The following is a 26,582-nucleotide window of genomic DNA, read 5'->3' as shown; positions in this document are numbered from 1 at the left end:
TTTCAACGGCTTATCACAATGGCCATTTACTTTCATTCTGATAGGTCTGAAGGCTGCAGTTTGGCTCATCTAGGCTGGGCCAGGCACAACTCTATAGGCTTCCATTCAGGTTCAAGTCTGTTTTCCCTTGTCTTCATTCTGAGGCCCAGGCTGAAGCGGCAGCAACTTCCCATGGCGTGCTCTTCTCATGGTAGGTTATAGGGGCACAAGGGGGCAGGCCAACCTGTAAAACATGGTTAAAAGTTTCTGCTCGTGTCATCTCCACTGACACTCCATTTGTCAAAGCAAGTCACATGGCCAAGTCCAACAAAAATGTTCCAGGGAAGTATACTCTGCCCACAGTGGGAAGCACTGCACAATTACACAGCAAAGGGGATGGATATAAAATTCTACTAAAAGAAGGCGAAGATTTTTGAATAGCAATTTGATCTACAAGAGTATATATTATAAACATAAGAAATAGCTGAACATGGCATGAATACAGATGTGAATGGACATGGGTATAGGAATGACTAAAAGTTGTGACTATATGTCAAGGATGTTGCAAATTGTGAATTATGGTGATTCACTGATTCTTGACTTATTTTAATTCAGTGTTGCTGGTATGAATTTTAATTCATAGCACTATGGTGTAACAACATTAAATATTTCTTGATTTATCTAAATTCCAAGCTCTCCTCCACCTGGCTGTTGGAAAATTTAATTTTAGGGATCATTAGAACCCTTCTTCCCTCCCTGTACCCAGTAGTATCAGGGAGATTCCTGGATCTACATGGTACTAGAAAACTGGAGGAGGAGCTCTGTCTGTAGGCTATAGTGGCTCCCTCCTAATATTATAGAAAAACCCACCATTCACATATATAGTCATGCGTTGCTTAACAATGGGGGTATGTTCTGAGAAATGTGTCATTAGGCAATTTCCTCATTGTGCAAACATCATAGAGTGTACTTACACAAACCTAGATGGTGTAGCCCACTACACACCGAGGCTGTATGGTACTAATCTTATGGGACCACCATTGTATATGTGGTCCGTCATTAACTGAAAAGTTGTTATGTGGTGCATGACTAAACAAACTTGGATTTAGAGAGTTAAAAAATATGTTCTAATCTGTGGACCCAAGAAGTTTAGTATGAAACATTTGCAAATAAAAAATGCTATGAAAAGCTTCTGTCTCTGATGGAGTAACTGATATTAGACTTATACTCACACTGTAAAAAATTATAGAAGTGGGGAAAATATGTGAAGCAACTGTTTCTAGGCATTAAACGACAGGCACTGCAGGGCTGTGATCCTTGAGAGAAAGAAAACACCAGGTGAGACCCACAGTCACTCTGGCTCTTTGCCTCAAGTCACTTTCGCAGCTACAGCCCAGGGAGGTGGAGCTCAGTGAGAGCAATGATCTCACTGAACTGAGGAGGCAGAGATAAGAGTTTGGGACTACGGAGAGGGCTGAGATTTGTAGGACAGTGTAAAGGAGGAGAGGGAGCAGCAAATGGGTGTGGGGCAGGAATCTGCTTGGAGATTTACCTCAAGTCTTTGGCCAAGGTCTGGGCTGGGCATGCACCCGGCAAGACTCTGTGAGGCCTGACACAGGGTGGCTGCTGTGCTGAGAGATGAACAAAGACACCTGAGGGTGCACTCTGCTCAGAAATATTGGAATTCTAGTCTAGCCAGAGTACAGAGACCTTGATAAGCACTTAAGGAATTCATTTGAGACCCCAGATGGGACAACTTCAGGAATGAGAACAACACCCTAGAGTAAAGGCCATACCCTAAGACTAAGGACAAAACCAAAAGAGACCCACCCTACATGGTATAAAACCAAGCCTATCAGGATCAAGAGGATCTTCCAGTGATTTAACTGCTTGTCGAACCAGAATTCAATACTTATTAAAGGAAGACAACATAATCCACACCATCTACAATATATTATCCACAATGTTTAGCATACAATAAAAATTACTAAAATACAAAGAATTTAAAATCTGACAACCAAAATGTGACCCATACTATAGAGAAAAAGATGCAACACATCATGTGATGACCCAGATAATGGATTTAACACACGATGAATTTAAAACAGTTGATGTTCAGATATTTAAAACAAGAGACGGACATAATGAATGAATAGATGGGGAACATCAGCAGAGAAATGGAACTATTAAAAAGAGCCAAATGGAAATTCTAGAACTGAAAAGCGCAATAGCTGAAATAAAGATTAACTGGATGGACTTAAGAAAGCAGGAGGGACACTGCAGAAGAAAAAGGCCAATTAACTAGAAGACAGATAAATAAAAGTTTTCCAAACTGAGAAGCACAGAGAAAAAAGATTGGGCATAGGGAAGAACAAAGCTGTAGTGACGGTGAGACAATATCAAGCAGTTTAACATATGTCTAATTGGAGTCCCGTAAAGAGAAGAGGAAAGATGAGGAAGAAATAATATTTGAAGAAATAATGACCAAAATTTCCCCAAATTTAGTGAAAAACATCAATCTACAGATCCAAAAAGCTCAGTGAACCTCAAACAGGTAAATATGAAGAAAACTACACCTAAGCACATTGTAGTCATCTGCTGAAAACCAAAGATAAAGAAAAAATTCTTAAAAGCAGCCAGACAGAAACGATATATTACATACAAGGGAACAAAGATAAGAGTGATAGCTGACTTCTCATCTGACTTAGAAGACAGTGGAACAACATCTTTAATGTTCGAAAGAAGGAAAATAAAACTGTCAATTCAAAAATACTCTACTAAGCAAAAGTATCTTTCAGAAATGAGAGTGAAATAAAAATATTTTCAGATAAACTAAAGCTGAGGGAATTTGTTGCCAACAGACTTACACAGTAAGAAATACTAAAGGGTGTTTTTAGGCTGAAGTTCCGGAAATGATACCAGAAGGAAACTCAGATCTGTAGAAAGGAATGAAGAACACTAGAAATGGTAATTGTATAGGCAAATGTGAAAGACTTTTTTCCTTAATTTATTTAAAGAACAACTGATTGTTTATAATAGGAATGGCATTGTATTATGGGGTTTATAATATATTGCATTAATTATCTATTGCTGTGTAACAATTATCTCCAAAATTAGTGGCTTAAAACAGTAAACATTTATTATCTTACAGTTTCTGTGGGTTGGGAATTCAGGAGTGGTTTAGCTGGGTGGTTTTGGCTCAGAGTCTGTCATGAGTTGCCATCAAGGTGTTGGCTGGGGCTGCATTTATCTGAAGGCTTGACTGGGGCTCCAGGATCTCCTTCCAAGATGGCTGTTGGCAGGAGGCCTCAGTCTTTCACCATGTGGGCCCCTCCATAAGGCTACGTGAGTGTCCTCACAACCTAGTCTTGGAAATCATACTCTGTCATTACCACCACATTTTGTAGGTTAGACACAAGTAAATAGCATAGCCCAGCTTCAAGAGGAGAGGAATTAGGCTGCTCTCTTTGGAGGGAGTAGTATTAAAAAATTTGTGGAGATACTTTAAAGCTACCACAACTATGTAGAAGTAGTATATATGACAACAATAGCAAAAAGGACACGATGAGGTGCTAAATGGAATTATGCTGTTGTATAGTTCATACATTGTATGTAAAGCAGTATAATATTAATTCTAAGTAGACTGTGATAAGTTAATGATGCATATTATAATCCCTAGAACAGCCACCTGAAAAATCCAGAGGTATAGCTAAAAAGCCAATAGAGGAAATGAAATTGAATACTAAAAAATATTTGATTAGCCCAAAAGAAGGCAGGAAAGAAGGAACAAACAAATGAGACAAATGGAAAACAAATGCCATATCAATAATTACATTAAATGTACATGTTCTAAATATTTTAATTTAGAAGTATAAATGATCAGACTTAACAATTAACTGTCTAAAGGAGATGCACTTTTGTGCCAGCCCGGTGGCACAGTGGTTAAGTGTGTGTGCTGCGCTTCGGCGGCCCAGGGTTCACAGGTTTGGATCCTGGGCGCACACCGACACACTGCTTGTCAAGCCATGCTGTGGCGGCATCCCATATAAAGTAGAGGAAGATGGGCACAAATGTTAGCCCAGGGCCAATCTTCCTCAGCAAAATGAGGAGGATTGGCAACTGATGTTAGCTCTGGGCTGATCTTCCTCACAAAAAAAAAAGAGGAGGATTGGCATCAGATGTTAGCTCAGGGCAGATCTTCCTCACACACACACAAAAAAGGAGATGCACTTTAGAAATGTCAGAGAAAGATAAACACTGTGATCTCACTTATATGTAGAATCTAAAAAAAAGCCAACTCATAGAAACAGAGAGTAGAATGGTGGTTACCAGGGCCTGGGGGGTGGGAGAAATGGGGAGATGTTGGTCAAAGGGTACAAACTTCCAGTTAGAAGATGAATAAGTTCTGGGGATCTAATATACAGCATGGTGACTATAGTTAACAATATTGTATTATATACTTGAAAATTGCTAGGAGAGTAGATTTTAAGTGTTCTCACAGAAAAAAAAAAGTTGTAATTATATGAGGTGATGGATGTGTTAACTAACCTTATTGTGGTAATCATTTCACAATATATATGTGTATCAAATCATCACATTGTACACCTTAAACTTACACAGTGTTGTGTGTCAATTATATTTCCATAAAGCTGGGGAACAAAAGAAATGTACTTCAAATATTAAGGTGTAGATATGTTGAAAGTAAAAAAGTAGATAGAAAAAGATGTACCATGTAAACAGTAAGCATAAAAAGCTGGCATGGCTATATATATATATATATATATATATATATATATATATATATATTTTGTTGTTGTTGTTTTTACTTTTTTTTTTTGGTAAGGGAGACCAGCCCTGAGCTAACATCTGTCACCTTTCCTCCTCTTTTTCCTGAGGAAGACTGGGCCAGGGCTAACTTCCATGGCCATCTTCCTCTACTTTATATGTGGGACGCCTGCCACAGCATGGCTTGATAAGCAGTGCGTGGGTCTGCATCTGGGATCCGAACCTGCAAACCCTGAGCCACTGAAGTGGAGCGGGCAAACTTAACTACTATGCCACCAGGCCAGTCCCCTGGCATGGCTATGTTAATGTCAGAGAAAGTAGACTTCAAGGTAAAGAGTATTGCCAGAGATAAAGAGGGACATTTTATTATAATAAAAGGGTTGGTTCATCAAGATGATAGAAAAGTTCTACATGTGCATTTACCTAGTAACAGAGCTTCAAAATACATGAAGCAAAACTGACAGAATTAAAGGGAAAAATTAAAAAATCCCAATAAGAATTAGGGAGTTAATACCCATTTCTCAGTATTAATAGTGCAAGTAGATAAAAAATCAGCAAGGATATACATGATCTGAACAATGCCATCAGTCACCTTAACCTAACTGACATTTATAGAATGCTGGTCTCAACCACTGAAGAATATACATTCTTTTCCAGTGCACACAGAGCACTCACTAAGATAGACTTATGCTGGACCATAAAACATCTCTATACATTAAAATGATTAAAATAATACAGAGTATGTTTTTGGACCACAGCAGAATTAAACTGGAAATTAATAACAGAAAGATCTTTGGATATTTGGAATATTTGGAAAATAAATAACACACATCTAAATAACCACTGGTTAAAAGAAGAACTCATATGGAAAACTAGAAAATATTTTTATTTTTTTATTTTTTATTTTATTTATTTATTTATTGTTTGTGAGGAAGATCAGCCCTGAGCTAACATCTGTGCTAATCCTCCTCGTTTTTTACTGAGGGAGACCGGCTCTGAGCTAACATCTATTGCCAATCCTCCTCCTTTTCTTTTTCCCCAAAGCCCCAGTAGATAGTTGTATGTCATAGTTGCACATCCTTCTAGTTGCTGTATGTGGGACACGGCCTCAGCATGGCTGGAGAAGCGGTGCGTCGATGCGCCCCGGGGATGCAAACCTGGGCCGCCAGTAGTGGAACGCGAGCACTTAACCGCTAAGCCACGGGGCCGGCCCTAGAAAATATTTTTAGTTGAACGAAAGTGAAAGCACTATATCAGAATATGCGAGATGCAGCTAAAGCAGGGTTTAGAGCGAAGTTCATAGCTTTAGATGCTTATATTAGAAAAGAAGAAGGGTTTAAAATCTGTTATCTAAGTTTTCACAGGAATGAGAAAAAGAAGAACAAATTAAACCTAAAGTTGAAGGAGGAATATAACAAAGATAATAGAAGAAGAAATAAGTGAAATAGAAAACAGACAACAGTAGAGACATTTAACAAAGCCAAAAGTTGGTTCATTTGTTGAAAAGATCAACAACATTGATGCCCCCTAGCAAGATTAAGAAAAAAAGAGAGAAAACACAAATTTCCATTATCATTATACATCATACAGATATTAAAGGGTTAAGAAAGGAATATTTTTAACACCTTTATGCCTGAAAATTTGACAGCTTGGATTAAATGGACAAATTAAAAACACAGCTTACCAAAACTGAGACAAGAAGAAATGGAAACCTTGGATAGCCCTGTATCTGATAAAGGTATTGAATTTTTAGTTAAAAACCTTTCCTTGAAGTTCTCCAGGTGCAGATTATTTCGCTGATGAATTCTCTCAAGTATTTAAGGATGAAATAATACCAATCTTACACAGACTTTTTCAGAAAATAGAGGAGGAAGGAACACATCCCAGTTCTTTATATGGCTACCCTAACCCTTATAGGCAAATCTGATAAGGATATTTAAAGAAAAGAAGGACAGACTAATATCCCTTGGGAACATAGGTGTAAAATCTTCAACAAAATAGTAGCAAATCGTAATTTGCACTGTATGAGAAGAATAGTACATTATAAGCAAGTAGGGTTTATTCCAGGAATGCAAGGTTGATTTAACATTTGCAAATCAATGTAATTTGCCGCATTAATAGAATAAAGGAAAAAAAAACATGATCATCTCAGTAGATGCAGAAAAAGCATTTGATAAAATTCAACACCTATTCATGACTTAAAAATAAAAAAAAGGCAAACCAAAACAGTATGCAGAACTGGAGCAGAGTTCTGCACTATGCCCTCCACCCCTCTCGGCAGGAATCACTATGATCAGACATGCTAGCTGCTCAGGTGGCCCAGCAAGACTCTGTGCCATCTTTAGGACGTAGTTAGTTAATTGGCCTGTGCTTGTATGCACTTGCTATTTGTTAGGAAATTAGTATTCCAGCTTATATCAACTACCAGGCACTACTGTTTGTTAGTGTCTGTAGCAATTTTGTAACCTTATTATTAAAACCTCATCTTTGTTCTCTATCATGGCCGTCTGTAATATAAATCGCCTACTTGTTTTCTTTCTCCCTTTCTCCCATCCCAGCTACTATTCATAATGTTTCACTCCCAGATTCACAGGTTTCCATATAGATATATTATTTTCTTTACATCATACCCTTGCCCCTCCTTTTCTGTCAAAGATCTCTTTTAAATCAGATGAACCTTTCCGTTATTGAGTTTTAGGTTTGAACATCCTGATTTAGGACATTAAATCCTTCTTATTGACACCATCTCAGGAATCAGCCGTTCAGTGGGTTTGCTGTGTCTTGACATAACTCTCTGGTTCGTCTTGAATAGAAACTACCAGAAGATTCCATATAAACATTTTCCTTTCAAGTATGGTGGCTCTAGTTTCTATAAATGGCAAGTGTTAGTTTTTTGTTATTTGTTTGTATAAAGCTGCTCGTCCCTGTTTTCCGTGGTGCTTGGAGGTTGGTGCTCCTTAAAATTATCATCACCCACCAAGAAAGGTCTTAATTGTTTTTAACTCTTAATTGCACAATTTTCTTTCCTCCCTATTTTTCTTCCTCAGAATCTTTAGTTTTTTCTGTATTCCTGTCTTTATTCTTTCTTCCAAAATATCCAGAATGTTACTTTAAGAAAGGCCAAAGGGTAGACTCCTCATGTCTTTTTTAATTTTCTTCTTGAGCAGAATAACTAGCTAGTACTTGAAACAGATAAAGAAAAGAAACATGATAGCTACCTTGAAGAATCTGTAACATTTATCCTGTGGCTTGGAACACTGGGTTAATAAATTTTTTGGCCTATCCTGGAAATTGTCCTAAAAACTGCCTGTTTTCACATGTTTGTTGTGCTCCTTGTTACCTGCAGCGTCACCCTAAAGTTTCATTTTATAGTTTCACCTTAATCTGCACTTCTGCAACTGCTATTGTGTGTATTATCTGGGCATTTGTTACATATACAGCATAGTGGAGCTGTTCATTTTAATGTGTCGCTAAGCTACTTAGCTCAGACATGTCCAGTGTATTTATTTATGAGTCAGCGATTCTTAAACCTCCACCCATGAGGTTCATGCATGATATAAGAAATGTGAACCTGAGAGAGTACTTAAGGAGCTTTTAGGTTGGCCCATTTGAAATTGTTTAATTAATGTAAATTTCCTCAGACTTGGTAGGTTCTGAAGTATTAATCTTGAGACCTTCATCCACCAGTGCAATTTTATCAAAAAGATAAAATTGATGTGGAGATTTATAAGCATATTTTTTTTTAAGGTAGCTTAAAAAGGAGAAAAACATCAGCTTAATGTAGGGGTGGGAGGTGAGAGTAGAATCCTTAAATTAGCTAAAACAGCTATACCATAAGATTCAATCCTGAAACTTAATTTAAATTCTGGTCTTTTGGTAGAACAAAAAATTTTAGAAGTATTAGGGTGTTTTAGATGAGAGTTGTTTGGTTTAAACCCTGAAAAGGACTGAAGGGTCCTTCCATGATTGGCAGAGACTCTGATATTTATCCCTTTCCGTCTGCTGAGGTCGTTGGCTTCCAAATTGGGACACATTTGAAATAAGGACGGTTTATGATAGCAGATTCCTTTCCTGTTCTACCCTCATTTCTCTGATCATCTCACCCAAGTCAGAACAGGCTTTTCATTTTTTCTTACAGTCCAACATTCCATAACCTGTTTAACCAAAGTACACGTCGTGAGTCAGTGCTGCTGTCATCAGGAGAGCATGGGGGTAGGCAGAAGGTGCTGATGAAGGAGGACGGATTGGCCCAGGCCGTGCTACTCTGCCTCATGGGGGCGCCGTGATCAAGATGGGTTCTACTTTTCCTCCTCATCAGTTGCTAGTTCTCTGAGTAATCACCTGGCAGTGACTGCTGGCCTTCTGTCCAAGATGAACTCCAGTGACATAAACCAGAGGAGGAAATGTTGTTTTCCTAGCTTCTTTCATTTCCTTCCTGAAACAGATTTAGACTTCATTTTCTAACACGTCTTATCCTTTCACACAAAGGAGAAAGACTTATTGTTAGCCCTATGTTGTCAAGAATAAGAGAACCTTGCAATTGCTTGTGAGGTTAAATATTACTTCTCATTGCTAGGACTTGAAATTTTTAAAATGGATTCCCATTCCCAAAAGGTTATGTTTTCTGGGGAGTTAGTTCCGAGGCGTAAGGAAATATCCAGATGCTCATGAAAGCATGTTCCTTTGAAGGAGCCTGAACTGCAGAGTCCCTGTAGAGGGGGCCTTCCCCAGCTCTCGGGTAGGCAGAGACGTACCTGTTGTGCCGGCACTTCCCCTTTGTAGGAGCAAACGAGAAAGGAGACACCGCAGTCTGTCGTCTTCCAGTTAAGAAAACTCCCTCAGAAATTTTGTTCTGGGATCCCAGAATTTAGACTTATACTATGAATTGGGAAATATTAGGAAGAAGGTAGAAGGTGTCACCAGTGTTTTCTGAAAAAATAAATTTTCAAAACTCTCACACATTGTGTCTCACTTTCCTAGTAGTAAAATCGATTGCTTAGAATTTCGAAACAAGAATTTTAGAGTCTGGGTCCTATGCACCAAATCCATCAAAAGTGGGGCTAATATTTTAGTGGGGGAATCCAGGCATCAGTATTTTTCAAAATATTTTATAAAGCCTTCAAAATTTATATCTTTAGCTCTTATCTCTTAGATAAGCTCCCTAGATTTAGAATGGTAGATTTAGGAAACTAATTTTATAGTTTTCTATTTTCTCTATCCTCATTTTTTTCATGCATAGTTCTCATAAATCCTAAAAATTCCTTTGGGCATGTATCCATCAGGGGCCCGGCAGAATGTAGAAGGCAGGCTCAAATTGGGTAATTTGAGGAGGTCCTACTTAGAATGGAATGGACAGGTTTAAGGAAAATAACAAAGAATTGTACTGTACCCCAGGGCTAGCAGGAGGGCCCCCCAGGCCTGAAGGGGCAGGGAATCGGCTGTTTACCTGAATCAAGAGAAAGCTGTTTTGAGGAGGCCTTCTGACGGTAGTTGTGCCCTTTAGTAGAACAGCACAGCCAACTCACAGCCTAGCAGGAAAGGAGCCAGGAGAATAAATACCCCAACCTCACCATCCCTCTGCCTTCAGATCTCCTGCTGGTGCCACCCATTGGCTGAACCCAACTGGAAGCCAGAGGCAAGGGAGCGCCTTGATGAGCACAGGCAGGGCGGAGAAGGGTGGAGGACAGACCTAGGAGGAGAAATAGAAGACATCAACACATGGTTATTGTTCAGTGTCCTAAATCTGTTCCAGGTTCAGATCTTCTTTCAAAAGGCTGCATTGGAAATTACTCGTTAAGCTGTGTGATATCAGTATCTATCAGGGTAAAAGTTTATAGTTTGTGATCTCAGGAGATTTTTTAGTAAAGTATGTCCAGACATACTTTACTAAGATATATTGCTTATTAAAAATTACTGAAGTTTCCCAGGGCTTCTTTCACGTTCTCTCACGTTTTATGACATACTTAAAAAAAATATTTTTTGTTGCGGTCAATATATATAGCATAGAATTTACCATTTTAATCATTTTTAAGTATGGCATTAAGTACATTCACATTGTTATGCAATCATCACCAGTATCTATCTTCATCAATTTTTCATCTTCCCAAACTGAAACTCTGTACCCATTGCCCCCTCCCCTCAGCCCCTGGCAACCACCATTCTGCTTACTGTTTCTATAAATTTTGCTAGTCTTGATACATCATCTAAGTGAAATCACACAGTATTTGTTTTTTTGTGACTTAGCATAATATCCTCAAGGTTCATCCATGTTGTAGCATGTGTCAGAATGTCCTTCCTTTTTAAAGCTGAATAATGTTCCATTGTATGTATATGCCACATTCTGTTTATCCATTCATCTGTGGATGGACACTTGGGTTGTGTGAGGTACATTTTAAAATGTTATTTCATTTCTGAATATGTTTTCATTAATACATTCACTGTCATGGCTTTAACTTTTATGTGTCCAGTGTCCAGTGATATCTCAGAAATCTACAAGATGATGTAAGAGCAAGGGCTCTAGGAGCTGAGACATGAAAGGTGGAGGTGGGGTTGAGTGGGAGAGGTGGGCATAGTTTGGAGGAAGTAGAGAGCAGGAGGCTTTAAATATGTGGAAAGACAGGGGAACCCACTGTGGATAAAAGAAACAGCATGTAAACAAGGAACAAGTTCTGGACAGAAAGTGCTTTATGGGAGCAGAGAGGATTTTGATCAGATAGGAATGCACTGAGAGGACTATGAATAAGTGTAGTGAGATGAGGTTAAAAAAAAATCTAAAGTTTGACCTGAAAAAAGTGTGCTGTGGCCAGACAAGTTTAGGAAAGTTGGATTAAAAAAGATTCTTGGCTGAGTTGTCTTGGTCTTTCATATACTAGTATTTTTTCATATACTAGTATTTTCCTCCAAGAGGAAAATATGGTCTATAGCCTTCCCCAAGTTTGTAATGACCATGGAGCTCTTGTATTTTGGAGCTGATTAGTGTCCTCAGAACATGTTTTGGGAAAATGGTGGGGACTAAGCTAAGCTTCTTGGGGGCAGGAACTGTAGCTTATCCCCCACACAATATCTTGAATGTTGCTTGTACATCATGGGAGTAAAACTGGATTTAGAGGTAGCTGCCAAGGCCATAAGCCCATAGAAAGTGTTAAAATATTCTTGAGGCACTAAAAAAAGTCACTGCAGATTTAAGAATCAATCTCTCTCTGTCTGTCTCTCTCTCTGTCTGTCTCTGTCTCTCTCTGTCTCTGTCTCTCTCTCTGTCTCTCAGTTGCTTAGGACAAGAGAGGAGAGTTTAATGCTCCTGTCAGCCATCAACAGGATTAGAGAATAAACATTTAAAGAATATTGGGTTAAAGGGTCATCAAATGATTAGCCTACCCAGTGGAGCCAGATTTTTAGCCTGCATAGGAATTTGATTGACTCCATTAGGCTTGATAAATATTTGTTGAATATGTGCATGAATTATAGAAAATAGACCTTGTAAATTCTCAAGCAACTGAATAATATGTAAAAGTGTAAAAATCAACAGTTTAAACGATTAACCAGGTTCACTGACAGGGAAAAGAATTGTACCTTTAGCCAAGAAAAGAGGAGTGGTACTTCCAAAAAGAAAAAAAACCAAAACTGTAAACAAATAATGAACTCTAGTTAAGATATATATGCCAAAGTATTGGGGGAGATATCTGTGGATTAGTTTGAAATGCATCAAAAAAATTAAAAATAAATATTTGCAATGTATCAAAAGTAATATGGATTGATAAATGGATAAAGAGAGAGAGGCTATGTGATAAAGTCACTGCAGTAAGATGTTAATGGTGGAATGTAGGTGATAGGTGTAAAATTCTTTCAGCTTTGCTGTTTGAAAATTTTCGTAATAAAATGTTGGCGAACCAAAGAGAAGAAAATGGAAGTCTAGAAGATTTTGAAGGAAGAACCAGTGGGATTTAAGAAGAGTGATATTTATAGTAAAAAAAACATGAGCATTGGAGTCAAACAGACCTGAATTCTTGTTCTGGCTTAGCTACTTATGCACGAGAGAGTTTAAATGTATTGCTCAGTGGTGGCGCTGGGATTTGAACCCGTGTACCCTGGCTCTAGAGCCTTACTGTCTATCTTGCAGTGCAGTATGATTCAAGCTTCTAGCTCAGTATCTGGCACGTGATGGATTTCCTTTTTTTTTTTTTTTTGTGAGGAAGATCAGCCCTGAGCTAACATCCATGCCAATCCTCCTCTTTTTTTTGCTGAAGAAGAATGGCCCTGGGCTAACGTCTGTGCCCCTCTTCCTCCACTTGATATAGGACGCCGCCACAGCATGGCCTGACAGGCGGTGCGTCCGTGTGCGCCCGGGATCTGAACCGAGGCTGCCGGCAGCGGAGCGCGCGCACTTAACCGCTATGCCACGGGGCCGGCCCCATGGTGGATTTTCAAATGGTAGTTGTTGCTATCAGTGTACCATGGGCTGTAGGGGATGAAGAAGTCCGAGATAATAATGTTTGATCTGGAAGATTTATATGACACTGTTACACAAGCTGGAAGGTAAAACCGTTTGTGGAAAAGAGATGGTTAATTTTGTTTTAGATAAGTAGAAGTGGAGATTTTGATATGAACAATTTGCTATATTTTCCTAAAGTTCGGGAACTCATTTGCCCACTAAAAATGTGAGAGCGTTTTATGTGCTGAGCACTGCTCTAGACCAGCAAACAAAACAGACAGAAGTCTCTTCCCTCATAGGGTTATAGTTCTAAAAATGTTTGAAGAATTAAGGACCTTTACATCTCAAATGCAGAATGACTCCTCACAGGTGGAAGTGCAGCTGTTTACCAGCGAGAAAAGAAGGTGGTGTTTTCACAGCTCTTTTCCCATGTCCCTGACATGCCATACAGGCAGTATTTCCTCTGCTTTCTCTCGAGCCCATCTGTGTTCTGGTTTCCTCCCCAGTTCTTTGTACTTCCATCTGGAGTTGGAGGAACAGCTTATATAAGCTATTTATGATTAAGTTTCAAAATATATGTCTAGGCCTCTAAAATAGCCCAGACAGCAACAATAATAGTTGCTTTTCCTGTGTATACAGAGCAGAGAAGACTGAGATGAAATTCATGCTATTCCATGTCAAACAGAGGACACTAAGATCTCCTTTCTGGTCTCATGCATGAATCCTGTAATTTAGCCAGACTCTGACTCCAGCACCCTTCCAGGGTGTGTATTCCTCAGCGATTACACACTCATTCCAATAGGGCCAGAGGTCAGTCACTAAAAGTATTTACTGCGCCAGACCCTCCTCTGCTTCTGAGTCATTTTCTGCTAGAGCAAAAAGGTTCTCAGGGAGAAAGTTGAACTCCTTCAGGTCACACAGGTCACTCCTCAGTGTAATAGGTAGCTCTCTTAAGTCATCCTAGGGGGACTATGCTAATTCTTTACTTGATATTTTAGATAATGAGGTATATATTGAGTCTGATAGTGAGATGAAGTTTAGGAAAATGTAGTATAAGAAGGAAAATAATATCCACCTTGGCCCAACCTTGAGGAGTTATTTTAATAACGTGTAGATGGCTAAGAGGTTTGCAAAATGTTGTTTGTTTTAGGAAAAAAAATATTTATGACACCACCCGTTTGCGGAAGTCTGACATCTGGCAACTTCAGCCCTCTGGCAGGCAGCCCAAAAATAAGAAAGGGGCCTCAGAGCACATAAAAAATAACGGTTGGAAAACTCTCGCACTTACACATGTACTTTACCACCACAGAAGAGTTTGTTTGCCTCTCATTTAGGGCTTGTTCACTTTTTATTTCTGAGGGAACTTTTAACAATTTTGGTGGTGTATGTGTGGTCCCCCCTCCCCAGCAGATTAAAAACAACCATCTAGAAAGAGGGTAGAAAAGTTGGCAGAGGGATAAACTGATAGCAGAGGGAAGGCTGACATCAAAAAGAGAGAGACCTGAAAGTTACACAGTACTGTATATGATGTGTTACAACACAGTACACTAATGTATCGTCTTAATAATGAACTTGGGTCCATCAGCCAAAGAGTAAATCCCTTCCAGTGTCTTCCCCTGAAGAAGGCAGGGAGGTATATAATGTGTCTATTTTTAAACATGGTCAAAATTAATCGAGTTTTGGCAAGTTGAAATGGTACATTCTGTAGTGTTTATATACTTGAAATAGCACATTCTCTGGTGATGCTACATCGGTGACACAGATTTGAGCTTGTAGCTAATTGTGAAAATAATGTTTTGTAATAACTGCTAACATTTATTGTGCACCTACTGTAGCAGTCCTGTCCTAGGTGCTTTCATACTATTAGCATGCTGGTTAAGGCTTTGGAGACAGACAGATCTGGGTTCCCATTCCATCTCTGACTTACTGTGTGACCTTGGACAGATTACGTCACCTCTCTGAGCCTGTGTCCTAAACCTGCAAAATAGGAACAATAATATACGATAGAGTTGTTGTGAGGACTCAGTGAGGGAAGGGCATAGTGTGCATGGCACATATAAGTGCTCAATAAATATTAGGAATTATCATTATTTTTTTCATTATCATCCTTTTGATGATCAATATGAAAGTATTATTATCTCCATTGTTCTGAACAAAGAGACTGAAGCCCAGAGAATTTAAGTAATATGTCCAAGGTGAAATAGCTAATAAATAGTGGAGCTGGGATTTGAACCTTAGTCTCTCTGACTCTAGGAGTCTAATGCTTTGCATTCACGGTGTGCTGCCTCCTCAGCCAGCGATTGCTACAATTATATTCTTTTTAATACTTAAATATGTGGTAGGAGAGGGCAGAGGATGTGGGGAATATTACTGGCCACTTCTCTTTTCCACTGTGGACTGAAGTCATCTCATTATAGAAAAAAAATTCAGTAACATAAAGATCAGCTCCTTTTAGTCAGTAGTGCAAATTAAATATGTAATGTTTAATTGTGTTACATGATTCATTAAACTCTTATAGGTACTCCACATTGACAGACTGAACTATTTATTATATGCCTGACATGTTTATCCACATTGTTTTCTTAGATTATAAACTTAACAGAGCTTTAACTATCTTTTTTTTTGTAATTGGGCACTTAGTGCTTTTTTGATGTGATTATAGTTATGTGTGAGATGAAAGTTAGAATCCTCATCTCTACCAACACCAAACGAGTACTTGAGGTAAATAAGGAAGAATAGACTTGGGGTCTGGACACTGGGGATCTTCAGCTGCTCCTTGTAAAAGACTAGGGAGAAATGTAGCTAGTCATGGCTGACGGTTTACAGGTAGGCATATGCACGCCATTCATTTCCTCCCTTTCTATTGCTTAAGCACGTGCTTAGGCTCCTCGGCCACATGTGTCAAGATAACGGACACATCACCTTATTACAGCACAGACGCTGTAACAGTGCAAGGATACTCGGCAAGGTTGGGCCATAGGCTTCTTTGAACCAAAAACACATACCTGATCTGGTGTAGCATACTAAATCTTGTCTGGAGGCGCAATCTATGTAGCCCTTTCTTGTTCTTTTTATGGATTTTTATTTTCAGTACGTTTTAAATCTCGACCACTGAGGCACAGTCCTGCTGCTGTTCTTTAGGTCATGTTACTTTTTTTGCAGACCCAATCTCCGTAGGTAGCAGCCAGAATGCCCTCGGTCTGAATCCTGGCCCTGCTGCTTTGAACTGTGTGATCTTGCACAAATTAAGTTTCTAACTTGCTGAGCCTCGGTGTCCTAATCTTTAAGATGGTTATGAAGAATAAATGAAATGCCATATTTAAAATGCCTACTTTTTAAATACCATATTTAAAAAAAATTTTTTTTTTTGAGGAAGATCAGCCCTGAGCTAACATCCGTGCCAGTCCTCCTCTTTTTTTTTTTTAAATATTTTTTAGCGTTCCATCTTAATCTAGCTCTTGCTTTTTTTTTAAAATAATTTTTATTTATTTATTTTTTTCCCCCAAAGCCCCAGTAGATAGTTGTGTGTCATAGCTGCACATCCTTCTAGTTGCTGTATGTGGGACTTGGCCTCAGCATGGCTGGAGAAGTGGTGCGTCGGTGTGCACCTGGGATCCGAACCTGGGCCTCCAGCAGCGGAGCGCGCGCACTTAACCACTAAGCCACGGGGCCAGCCCAGTCCTCCTCTTTTTTTGCTGAGGAAGACCGGCCCTGAGCTAACATCTGTTGCCAATCCTCCTCCTTTTTTTTTTCCTCCCTTTTTCTCCCCAAAGCCCCAGTAGATAGTTGTATGTTGTAGTTGCACATCCTGGTAGTTGCTGTATGTGGGACACCACCTCAGCGTGGCCGGACAAGTGGTGCGTCGGTGCGTGCCCGGGATCCAAACCTGGGCTGCCAGTAGCGGAGTGCGTGCACTTAACCGCTAAGCCACGGGGCCGGCCCCTAAATACCATATTTTAAAAGTACCATGTTGCCTGGTACTTTAAAAATGTTAATTTCCTTATTGCCCTCTTCAGGCATATTGAAAAGTCTACATTTCCCAACTTGAATCTTTTCTGTCACTCACAGGTATAGGTCGCTTTTCTTTTTTTTCACTTCCAGAATGACTTTGAGAATCAAATGAAAGATGTATGAGGAAATTACTATTTTTAAAGAAGTAAATGAGATAGTAGTTTGATTTTTGTTTTTAAGTATAGAGTACAAACTTCTTATTTGCTTAGCCTTGACTTGATTTTAAGTATCTTTAGATCTTAAGCTTTATCATTGTCAAGATATAGGTCTATACTATAATGTCTTAAATATTTGTGCTTTCCTGTTTCTTTTGACCTTTCTTTCCAGGTTATAAAACATGGAGGCTGGCTCCGTGGTTCGAGCCATCTTTGACTTCTGCCCAAGTGTATCAGAAGAGCTGCCGCTCTTTGTGGGAGATATTATTGAAGTGTTGGCAGTGGTGGATGAATTTTGGCTTCTAGGAAAGAAAGAGGATGTGACAGGTAAGAGGCTCATAATTCCTCATGTACAAAATGGACCCTCCATTCTTTCCATGTTAAAAATAAAGGTTGAATGGGAAACAGAAGTCAACAAAGTTCAGAATCCTTTTGTGTTTTCCATATGTATTCATACTGTGGTCTCTACAGCGAGGAGAGGATGTCTGTTATCATTCCATCCAGCCCAGTTTTCTATTCACATGCCTCCCTTCCCTACCCAGGTCTTTATCCTTTGTATTCAGCGTTATTTCTCTTCTGAAAATATGCATTACTCCTCTTTTCAGAATCCCTGTTGTTTACCACTGCTTTTCACTACCAGTTTTTATGGAACATAAGTCACTCTGCACCTTGTTTTCTCTGGCTGTCTTCTTTTAGCATTTTCCACCCTTTCTTTCATTCTTTTCAAGGGAGCATGATGCATCCTGTGCGCTCCTTCCTGGATCCATGATTGGCCCAAATTTGTTAAAGCTGCCCTCTACCCTGGATGCCCCTGGTTTCCTTACTTCTATTCTTTAAAATATATGTTAGCACCAATTTCTTTCATTAATTAGCTTGCGGGGCGTGGAAGTTTTTCCCTCACACTATGTACCTATGTTAAATCCAGTCCTTAACTTATGTATATTTATGTAAGTCTGGGCTGCAGTATGTTATACAGTCCTTAGAACAGACTCTGTTGACACTTAACTCACATTTGGGAGATAATAGATTATTTCCCCGTAGAAATGATATCTCAGCTGAGAAAAAAATGAGTAGGAGTTAGCAAAGCAAAGAAGATAGGCTTGCTCAGAGGCCCTGGAGTGAGAGACAAAGAACATGGAAGGACTGAGAAAAGTTCAGTTGGGCATGGATGGTTGAGGAGGGGGAGATGGTGCTGGGGAGATGAGCAGAAGCTGGATCACAGAGGACAGAGTATGCCATGGGAGGGAGTTAAGGAAATGGGAAACCATAAAAGTACAAACAGATTTGTATTTTAGAAAGCTCACTGCTGTAGATTGAAGAATGATAGGAAGGGGCAAAACTGCAGGCAGGGAGGCAGGATGGGAGGCTGTTGCAGTAATCCAGTGAGAGGTGCTGATAGCTTGGACCAAGTTGGTGGGTCTAGAGATGAGTGGACAGATGCGAGAGAAATTTAGAAGGTGGAATCAATCAAACTTTCTTATGCTTTCCAACTGGCAGGCCCTGGCTCTCTACTACTACCTATTAAAACCTTTACCTGTCTTCAAACTCAAATGCAATCTTTTTCATAAAATTTTTCATATTCTTCCTGACCCATTCTCTTCCTTCTCTGAACTTAAATGGCAACGTGTGTAACTGTACTGTGATACTTGATTTCATAATTGAATTATTACTTATGTTGGAATTAGATTTTATGTCTGAGCTAGATTTTAAGGTCTCTGAGGTCCAAGACTGTCTTACTCATTTTCCGCTCTGCAGTGCACCTTGCCTAGAGTAGCACCCAGTAAATGCTTACTGGATTGAATTGCATTCTCTGTGTTCTGCATGCATCTAATTTTGTGCACTGCACTTTTTCTATAATAGATTCTCTAAATTATGAGTACGTACTCAGTGAGTTTTCAATTCAGTGTCTAGAAATGGGCTCAGAAAAAAAGTTTTTTGTCCTGGTGCACAGAGAGAAAAAGAAATTTCAACATTGGAAATGTTTGCTTTTATTTTCAGGACAGTTTCCCAGCAGTTTTGTGGAAATTGTGACCATTCCCAGTCTAAAAGAGGGAGAGAGGCTGTTTGTCTGTATCTGTGAATTTACATCCCAAGAATTGAACAATCTCCCCCTTCATCGAGGTAAGTGGATCATCCAAAAGTAGACTGTTTCAAATAAGATTGGTGGAGTCAGCCAATTTTGACAACTAGGTCTTTTTTTGAATTTTTGTAAGTGGCTAACCTCTAGAAAGCCTTCAACAATGCCAAAATAATCCTGACAATATAATGCCTTATATTTTAGTAGCATTTTTATAATTTCTACAGTATTTTCTCACAAATACATTCCATTTGATCCTCAACACAGACCTGGAGGCAACCAAGTGAGTATTATTATTAAGTGCATTTTATAAATAATGAAAATGAGATTCAAAGAATATTATGTGTGGAGGAGAAGTTTTGGCCTGAGAGTGTGGACTCATATCACCTGATCCTCTGTCCAGTCTTCTCTTTCCACTGCCCCATGCTGGAGCCACACTTCAGACTATATTTATCCTTTTTTCCCATAAAAACTGATATGGTTTTGCTAACAACATTACTATTTATTAATGTGTAATAGTAGAGCAGGAATTGTGGTATGGAAATTAAGAGACAGATGCAAAACAGCCCCATTTTACTACTGTACCATTAGATATTGTTAAAAGTTCTCATCAGAACCAGTTTAAAAGGAAGCAGTTTAAAACAGATAGTCACAGCCAAATCTCAGTGACTTTCCGAGTATTTCTCAGTTCTTGCACTCTGATAGACGTATGAACTTCTAAACCATTTCTACAAGTGTACTTGATTAAGTCCATACATTTCTGCATAAGCATTGAAACCAGTAGTGTTCTGCAAACTGAGGCTTATGTAGTCCAATTTTGTGATGACTCAGAACAGTCAGCAAAATGGTAGAACTTATTAGATATGTCATTAATTTTGTTACGTGCTCTTTTGAGGATGGCACTAAAAGGACAGGCTTAATTTCTTAAACCATGTACACATATGAGAGAGAGAAAGAGAGCAGAACCGGGGAGAGGGAGAAACCTAGCAAACTTCCCTAACCCGAAAAGAAAGAAAAATTTTGATCTTAATCCTCAAAATCTATGCAAGTAAGTTTCTTGCACTTCACTTTACGCTCAGCCTCTACCTCTGTTCTGTATCCTTTCTTGCTAATCAGTGTTGGGAGGGCAGACAGAAACAGATCAAGATGTTATAGCAGGGAACCTTGTCTGTCCCTACTCCCAGCTCTCCCATTGGAGGGCTGTAGTCCACATCAGTCCAGCCAGAGAGAGTGGAGAAAGGGCCAGAGCACAGTGGCTTCCACCAGTGCTGTGCAGAGGATGTGCATGGCATGGACTTTTTCGTAGAGATCTGGCAAAACAAGGAAAATATTGTAATTCTGCAGCTTTAAGAAAGCCAGTTCATTTCAAAGCCAGTAGAGTGGGAGTTATGGCACGCTTTCATTCTCTTTATTCACCAAAAGGCCTATTGTGTCTGAACAGTAGCCATGTCTCCAGTGAGTTCCCTCTGTGGCAGTGATGAAATGGCCTCAGAGCTAGTGGGAAAAAAAGTCACTCGTAATTCTCAGGACCCCAAGCTCTGACCAGTGGATACTGAATCATAAATTAAAGGAATACAGAAATATAGGACCAAGACCCTATTTTTTAAGAACATCTAAGCAAAACAGTATCAAATCAGTGAAAATGTGTTGAGTGCCTACCACCAAGTACAGAATCTTACATTAGGTGCTGTGGAGTATATAAAAATACGTGTCAAAATTAGTGATATAAGCAATCGTTTCTTTAGTAGACTACAGATGACCAAGATGAATGTGGGCTTCTAAGGTTTTTTAGAGAAGTATGCCAAGGTTTCAGATGGAGAGGCTTGTATAGGAGATGATGAAAATCCCCTTGTGTGGAATAGGGTCTCATAGGCAAGATAATATTGCACAGCTGGGAGTGAGGGCCTGGGGGGGCGTCATGACTGCATATGAATGCCAGGTTGCATTGGGGTGAAAACATGAGAATAGCCTTTTGGTAGCTTAGTAAGTAAACCTCTTTAGAGAATATCCAGAGCAAACTTATTTTCTATATATTTCAGGTAATAAGAATAGGATTATTAGACAAGAAGCCTTTAGCTGTAGAAAGAAGCCTTCATGCCTCGTGGTAAAAGTTTGAGCAGAGGAGGGATATGATAAAATTGCTACATTTATAATCTTCATTTGGCATGAATCATTTAGTAGACTGGAAGAGACGACGTCTGGGGGCAAGATTTAAAAGAGTGAGATGGGAGTTGGACTAGGGTGGTAGCAAAGAGCAAGTAATGAATGGAATGACTATTTTGAAAGAACAAATTAGAGGAAAAAGGGAAGTTAGCAGTGTGGAGCTAGTTTGGGAGGGAAGATATAATTAATTAATTTGGGACTTGGAGTTGAAGAATCATCATCATTAGCAAATGGACCTTAAGTGCTTGCTGTGTGAAAGGGATTGTACCAAACTCTTAAAATACAAAGGAGAAAGTGGTACCTGAAATGAAGGAGTATATAATTCACTAAGTCAGGTAGGGCAGGCTTAATTTTTTAAAAATCAAGAGCATATATGTTGATACCTTAAAAGATAAGCCAGTGTTCAAATATGCGTGACTGTAAAATGACTCATATGATTTTGCTGGATACTTTGCTATCCTGACCTTATTTTATGTGGGCTGGTTGTACCACATTTCTTGATTGCATCTACTCGTGAAAGTACAGGTGACTTAGGCGTCAAGTAAGAGAAAAGTTAAAAAAAAGATTAAAACTAATAATCCACAAAATGCATAGTTCATAATCAGATAATTAAGAGTTTGTTATAAAATAAGTTATTACAAAATTATAGAGTAATTTTTTAACTGAGGCAAATCCTATAAGACTGATTTTAACTTTATTTTTTCCAGAAACAAACAGTGTGCCCTATCCTTTCTTTACCTCAACTTCTTCAACAGTAAGACGGATGCTGACTGTGCAGCTTATGTTTTGTGAAGATAACCTGAAACACCAGGACTGGAACTATTGGTTATTTTCAAAAACAAAAGTGCTGATTATTAGAACATTCTTTTAAGATTGGATTATGTTGTATTTTCAGGGTAAAGATAGTTCAGGAAGGCCTCTGGAGAAAATAAAGGAAGAGCTTATTGTCCACACCCTGTATCTCCAGCAAAGAACCCATTCCTGAAGACTTCTTCCTTTGTTCCATATTTGATATTGAATAAAATTTAGTGTGAGAAATTCGATCCGTCTATTCAAAGGACTGTAGTGGTCATGAATGTATTCTTTATCGTTTATAAGCTAATCAGTGGCACAGACTTGAAGAACGTTGTTTATAGTAGCATTTCTCAAACTTTTTGATCTTAGAATCCCTTTACACTCTTAAAAGTTATTGAGATCCTTAAAGAGCTCCTGCTTATGTGGGTCTATTGATATTTACCATATTAGCTACCAAAACTGAGAAATTTAAAAAATATTTACTAATTCATTTTTAAAAACTGATTACATATTAACATAAATAACATATTTCTGTGAAAAATAACTAGTTTTCTAAATGAAAAAAATTAGAGTAACATTGGTTTACATTTTTGCAAATCTCTTTAATATTTGGTTTAGTAGAAGAGAGCTAGATTCTTATATTTGTGTCTGTATTCAGTCTGCTGTGATATGTTGTTTTTGCTGAAGTATATGAAGAAAATATGATAGTTTTGACCTCACAGACCTTCTGAAAACAATCTTGGGGACCCACCCCGGGGGTTCAATGGACCACACTTTGAAAACCATTGGTTTACAGGAATGTTCACTATATTTTCACTAAATTGTCAAAATTTACTAGATTGTCACTAAATTGTCAAAAGTGTTCATGCCCTTAAAACTCTAGGTGTATATTTCCTTGAATTTGATAGATGTTTAAAATGATGAGTTCCACTGTTAGTAATAGTAATATTCTGCTGGGGTGATGACGGAGGTCATTTATCTTTGCTTCTCTTTCTTTAGGCGACCTAGTGATTCTTGATGGCGCTGTCACGGCTGGCTGGCTGCAGGGCCGAAGCTGCTGGGGTGCCCGGGGCTTCTTCCCATCCTCGTGTGTTCGGGAGCTCAGCCTGTCTTCACAAAGCCGGCACTGGCACTCACAGAGTGCCCTGCTCCAGATTCCTGAATATTCCATGGGACAAGCCCGGGCGCTGATGGGGCTTTCTGCCCAGCTGGATGAGGAGCTGGACTTCAGAGAAGGGGATGTGATCACCATTGTTGGAGTTCCTGAACCAGGCTGGTTTGAAGGGGAGTTAGAGGGTCGAAGAGGCATTTTTCCAGAAGGTTTTGTAGAACTTTTGGGTCCCCTGAGGACTGTGGATGAGTCGGTGAGTTCTGGAAATCATGATGACTGCGTTATTAATGGTGAAGTAGATACCCCTACAGGAGAAGAAGAAGGAGGGCCGGAAGAGGATGACGAGCAGCCAGGGACCTATGGAATTGCCCTCTACAGATTCCAAGCCCTGGAACCGAATGAGCTGGATTTTGAGGTAGGCGATAAAATCCGAATTCTGGGGACTCTAGAAGATGGCTGGCTAGAAGGATCCCTGAAGGGCAGGACAGGCATCTTTCCTTATCGGTTTGTGAAGTTATGTCCTGAAACAACGGTGGAGGAAACCATGGATCTGCCACAGGAAGGCATCCCCGAAACTTCTTTGGATGAATCAGAGAACTCCTCAGTAGCGGAGGAAAAAGGACATGAGTCTAGTGAGTGTGAAGCAGAGGAGTCCAACTGTGTTATTTCTGAAACATCCACTTCTCCCCCAGATCATCTGGCTTCTGAGTATGAAGTAAACAAAAACCCTTATTGGGATGAGGGCACCTCAGGAGGTCCCCAGAGAAGCCCAGGTGTGGGGCACGAAGAGCTTCTTGCTGAAGACTCTTCCATGAAGGATCCTTCAGAGGTAGTCAATGGTGTTTCCTCCCAACCTCAGATACCTTTTCATCCCAGATTGCAGGAAAACCAGTATTATTCTACAGTAGGAGGGAGCCACGCAAGCTCAGAGCAGTACTCTGACCTTGTTCCTCTAGAAGCCAGGACTAGAGACTACTCCAGCCTACCTCCTAGAGGAACGTACTCCCAGCCAAAAACCATTCAGAAGCCCGTGCGTCCTCTTCACAGTGACTCTTCTCTTTCAGCCTCTAGGGTAGTCAGACCCAGCCAGTTGAGGCCTCAGCTCCAGGGCATGGCAAGGTGTGCTAAAAAGCACCACACATCCAAAGGAAATGCTTCCAGCTTTAGCTCTGCATCAGGGAGATCAGAGATGAAGCCTGGTCTGCAAGACAAGGAGCCCGCTGTAGAAGCAACGGCGCTTTCCCAGGGAGACGGCAACATTGACCTGGACTCTAAGTTGACACAACAGCTGATCGAGTTTGAGAAGAGCTTGTCAGGGCCCGGCACAGAAGCAGATAACATTTTGCGCCACTTTTCAATCATGGACTTTAACTCCGAGAAGGATATTGTCCGAGGTTCCTCAAAGCTAATCACGCAGCAGGAGCTGCCTGAGAGGAGAAAGGCCCTAAGGCCACCACCACCCCGTCCCTGTACTCCAGCATCCCCTTCTTCCCGTTTGCTGGTGGACCAGAACCTGAAACCTGAACCACCCTTGGCAGTGCGACCCTCTCGCCCAGCTCCCCTGCCCCCCACGGCACAGCAGAGAATGAGCGCAGCACCCTCCAAGCTCCTACCCTGTAACCATCCTAGCTGTGAGACCTTGGAGAAGGAGAGCCCTGGGAATATGGAGGAGACTTTGGACCAGACCTCCCCGTGTCCCTTAGTATTGGTGAGGATTCAGGAAATGGAACAGGACTTGGATATGTATGGCAGGGCTCAGGAAGAGCTAAACCTAATGCTGGAGGAGAAGCAAGAGGAATCATTAAGGGCAGAGACCCTTGAGAATCTTGAGTTCTACGAGAGTAACATCGAGAGTTTGAATATGGAACTCCAGCAACTTAGAGGTAAGTGATGAGGAAATAATATCTGCTCGTTTCTTGACACCCGCAAGTCCAAGCAACAGCCTACCCATGTTTTTTAGGGATATGTTACCATCTGTGCTCACCAATTAAAGAATGATTTGCTTTTTCATTACCTAATTTCTTATTCTATCACAATTGAACTGCTGTCTCAGTGTATCCTATGACCACGGTAGCCTCCTGACTTCATTTGCTGTTCAGATAAAGAAGCTCAAAGCTCATTGACATTTATACCTCCTATGCTGCTGTGGCATCCATAGCAGTCGGGCAGATGGGAAGTCCCTAAATATTACTTTCCTTAACCAGGCTCTACTAAGGACTAAAGACTTCCAGGCTAACACTCATGAGAAAACTGCATCTTGTATCTTTGTGATCCAGACTAGGTTTCAACCATGATAATAATAATTATAATAGCTAACATTTATTAACTTATTAATAAGTATTTGTTACCATTTGCTAACACAAAAATCTTCACAGCCACCCTAAGGTACTGGGATAATTCATATGGCCACTTTATAGATGAGGAAACTAGGACTTGCAGAGATTAAGTAACTTGCCAGGGGAACTGGGATTTGAGCTCATGTTTCTAACTACTACAGTTTACTGCTTCCCACTTGCACATTCAAAAATTCACATTCTGTCTCTTGATTTGGGGTGACCAGCCCCTGGAGACTTCATTCATATTCACCAGACTCACAGGGGAAATCACTTATAAAGTAGGAAGAGGAAGAGACTGATGCAACAGCCGTTGTCTAGGACCCCAGGAGAACATGACTGCATATCACTGTTGGCATTGTGTGCCAGGGAGCCCCGAACGTACATGTCATCAGGAAAGTAAATAATAAAAATTAATCTGTGGATCTAGGAATGGCAGGACACTAGTAAGAAATAAAAACAGGAGAATGGTGGCCCAGAGAGACTGGATCAAGACGGCAGACCAAGTACACCTACCTACCTCCCCTTCTACTTTAGATCTCTAAAAGTGAATGAAAAAATATAATAAAAAATTCCAGGTGACGGCCCCGTGGAATTTGGGGAATTCCCGAATGGGAACCACCCCATTCCACAGTGATTAAGTTCAGCACGCTCTGCTTCAGTGGTCCAGGGTTCACGGTTCGGATCCCGGCGTGGACCTACACCACTCATCAGTCACGCTGTGATGGCGACCCACATAGAAAAA

General features: G+C 39.9%; 1 protein-coding gene across 4 annotated transcripts in view; it reads left to right on the top strand.

Annotated features, from left to right (window-relative positions):
- DNMBP (dynamin binding protein) overlaps nucleotides 1–26,582 on the top strand; it is a 107,686-nt gene that overhangs the window by 28,208 nt on the left and 52,896 nt on the right. For 2 of the 4 annotated variants that reach the window (XM_058543750.1, XM_058543747.1), the window contains exons 2-4: nucleotides 17,531–17,685; nucleotides 19,357–19,479; nucleotides 23,393–25,387. In XM_058543750.1, coding sequence (XP_058399733.1) covers nucleotides 17,541–17,685; nucleotides 19,357–19,479; nucleotides 23,393–25,387 — 2,263 coding nt within the window. In that variant the 5' untranslated portion in view covers nucleotides 17,531–17,540. Of the gene's footprint in view, nucleotides 1–13,912; nucleotides 14,003–17,530; nucleotides 17,686–19,356; nucleotides 19,480–23,392; nucleotides 25,388–26,582 lie in introns of those variants that run through there. The other 2 variants (XM_058543748.1, XM_058543752.1) reach the window with 2 other exon arrangements.

Source organism: Diceros bicornis, chromosome 6, assembly GCF_020826845.1.
Source record: "Diceros bicornis minor isolate mBicDic1 chromosome 6, mDicBic1.mat.cur, whole genome shotgun sequence".
NCBI classification, from domain to species: domain Eukaryota; kingdom Metazoa; phylum Chordata; class Mammalia; order Perissodactyla; family Rhinocerotidae; genus Diceros; species Diceros bicornis.
The sequence above is the reverse complement of the archived record's forward strand: the minus strand, read 5'-3'. Positions and strand labels throughout refer to the sequence as shown.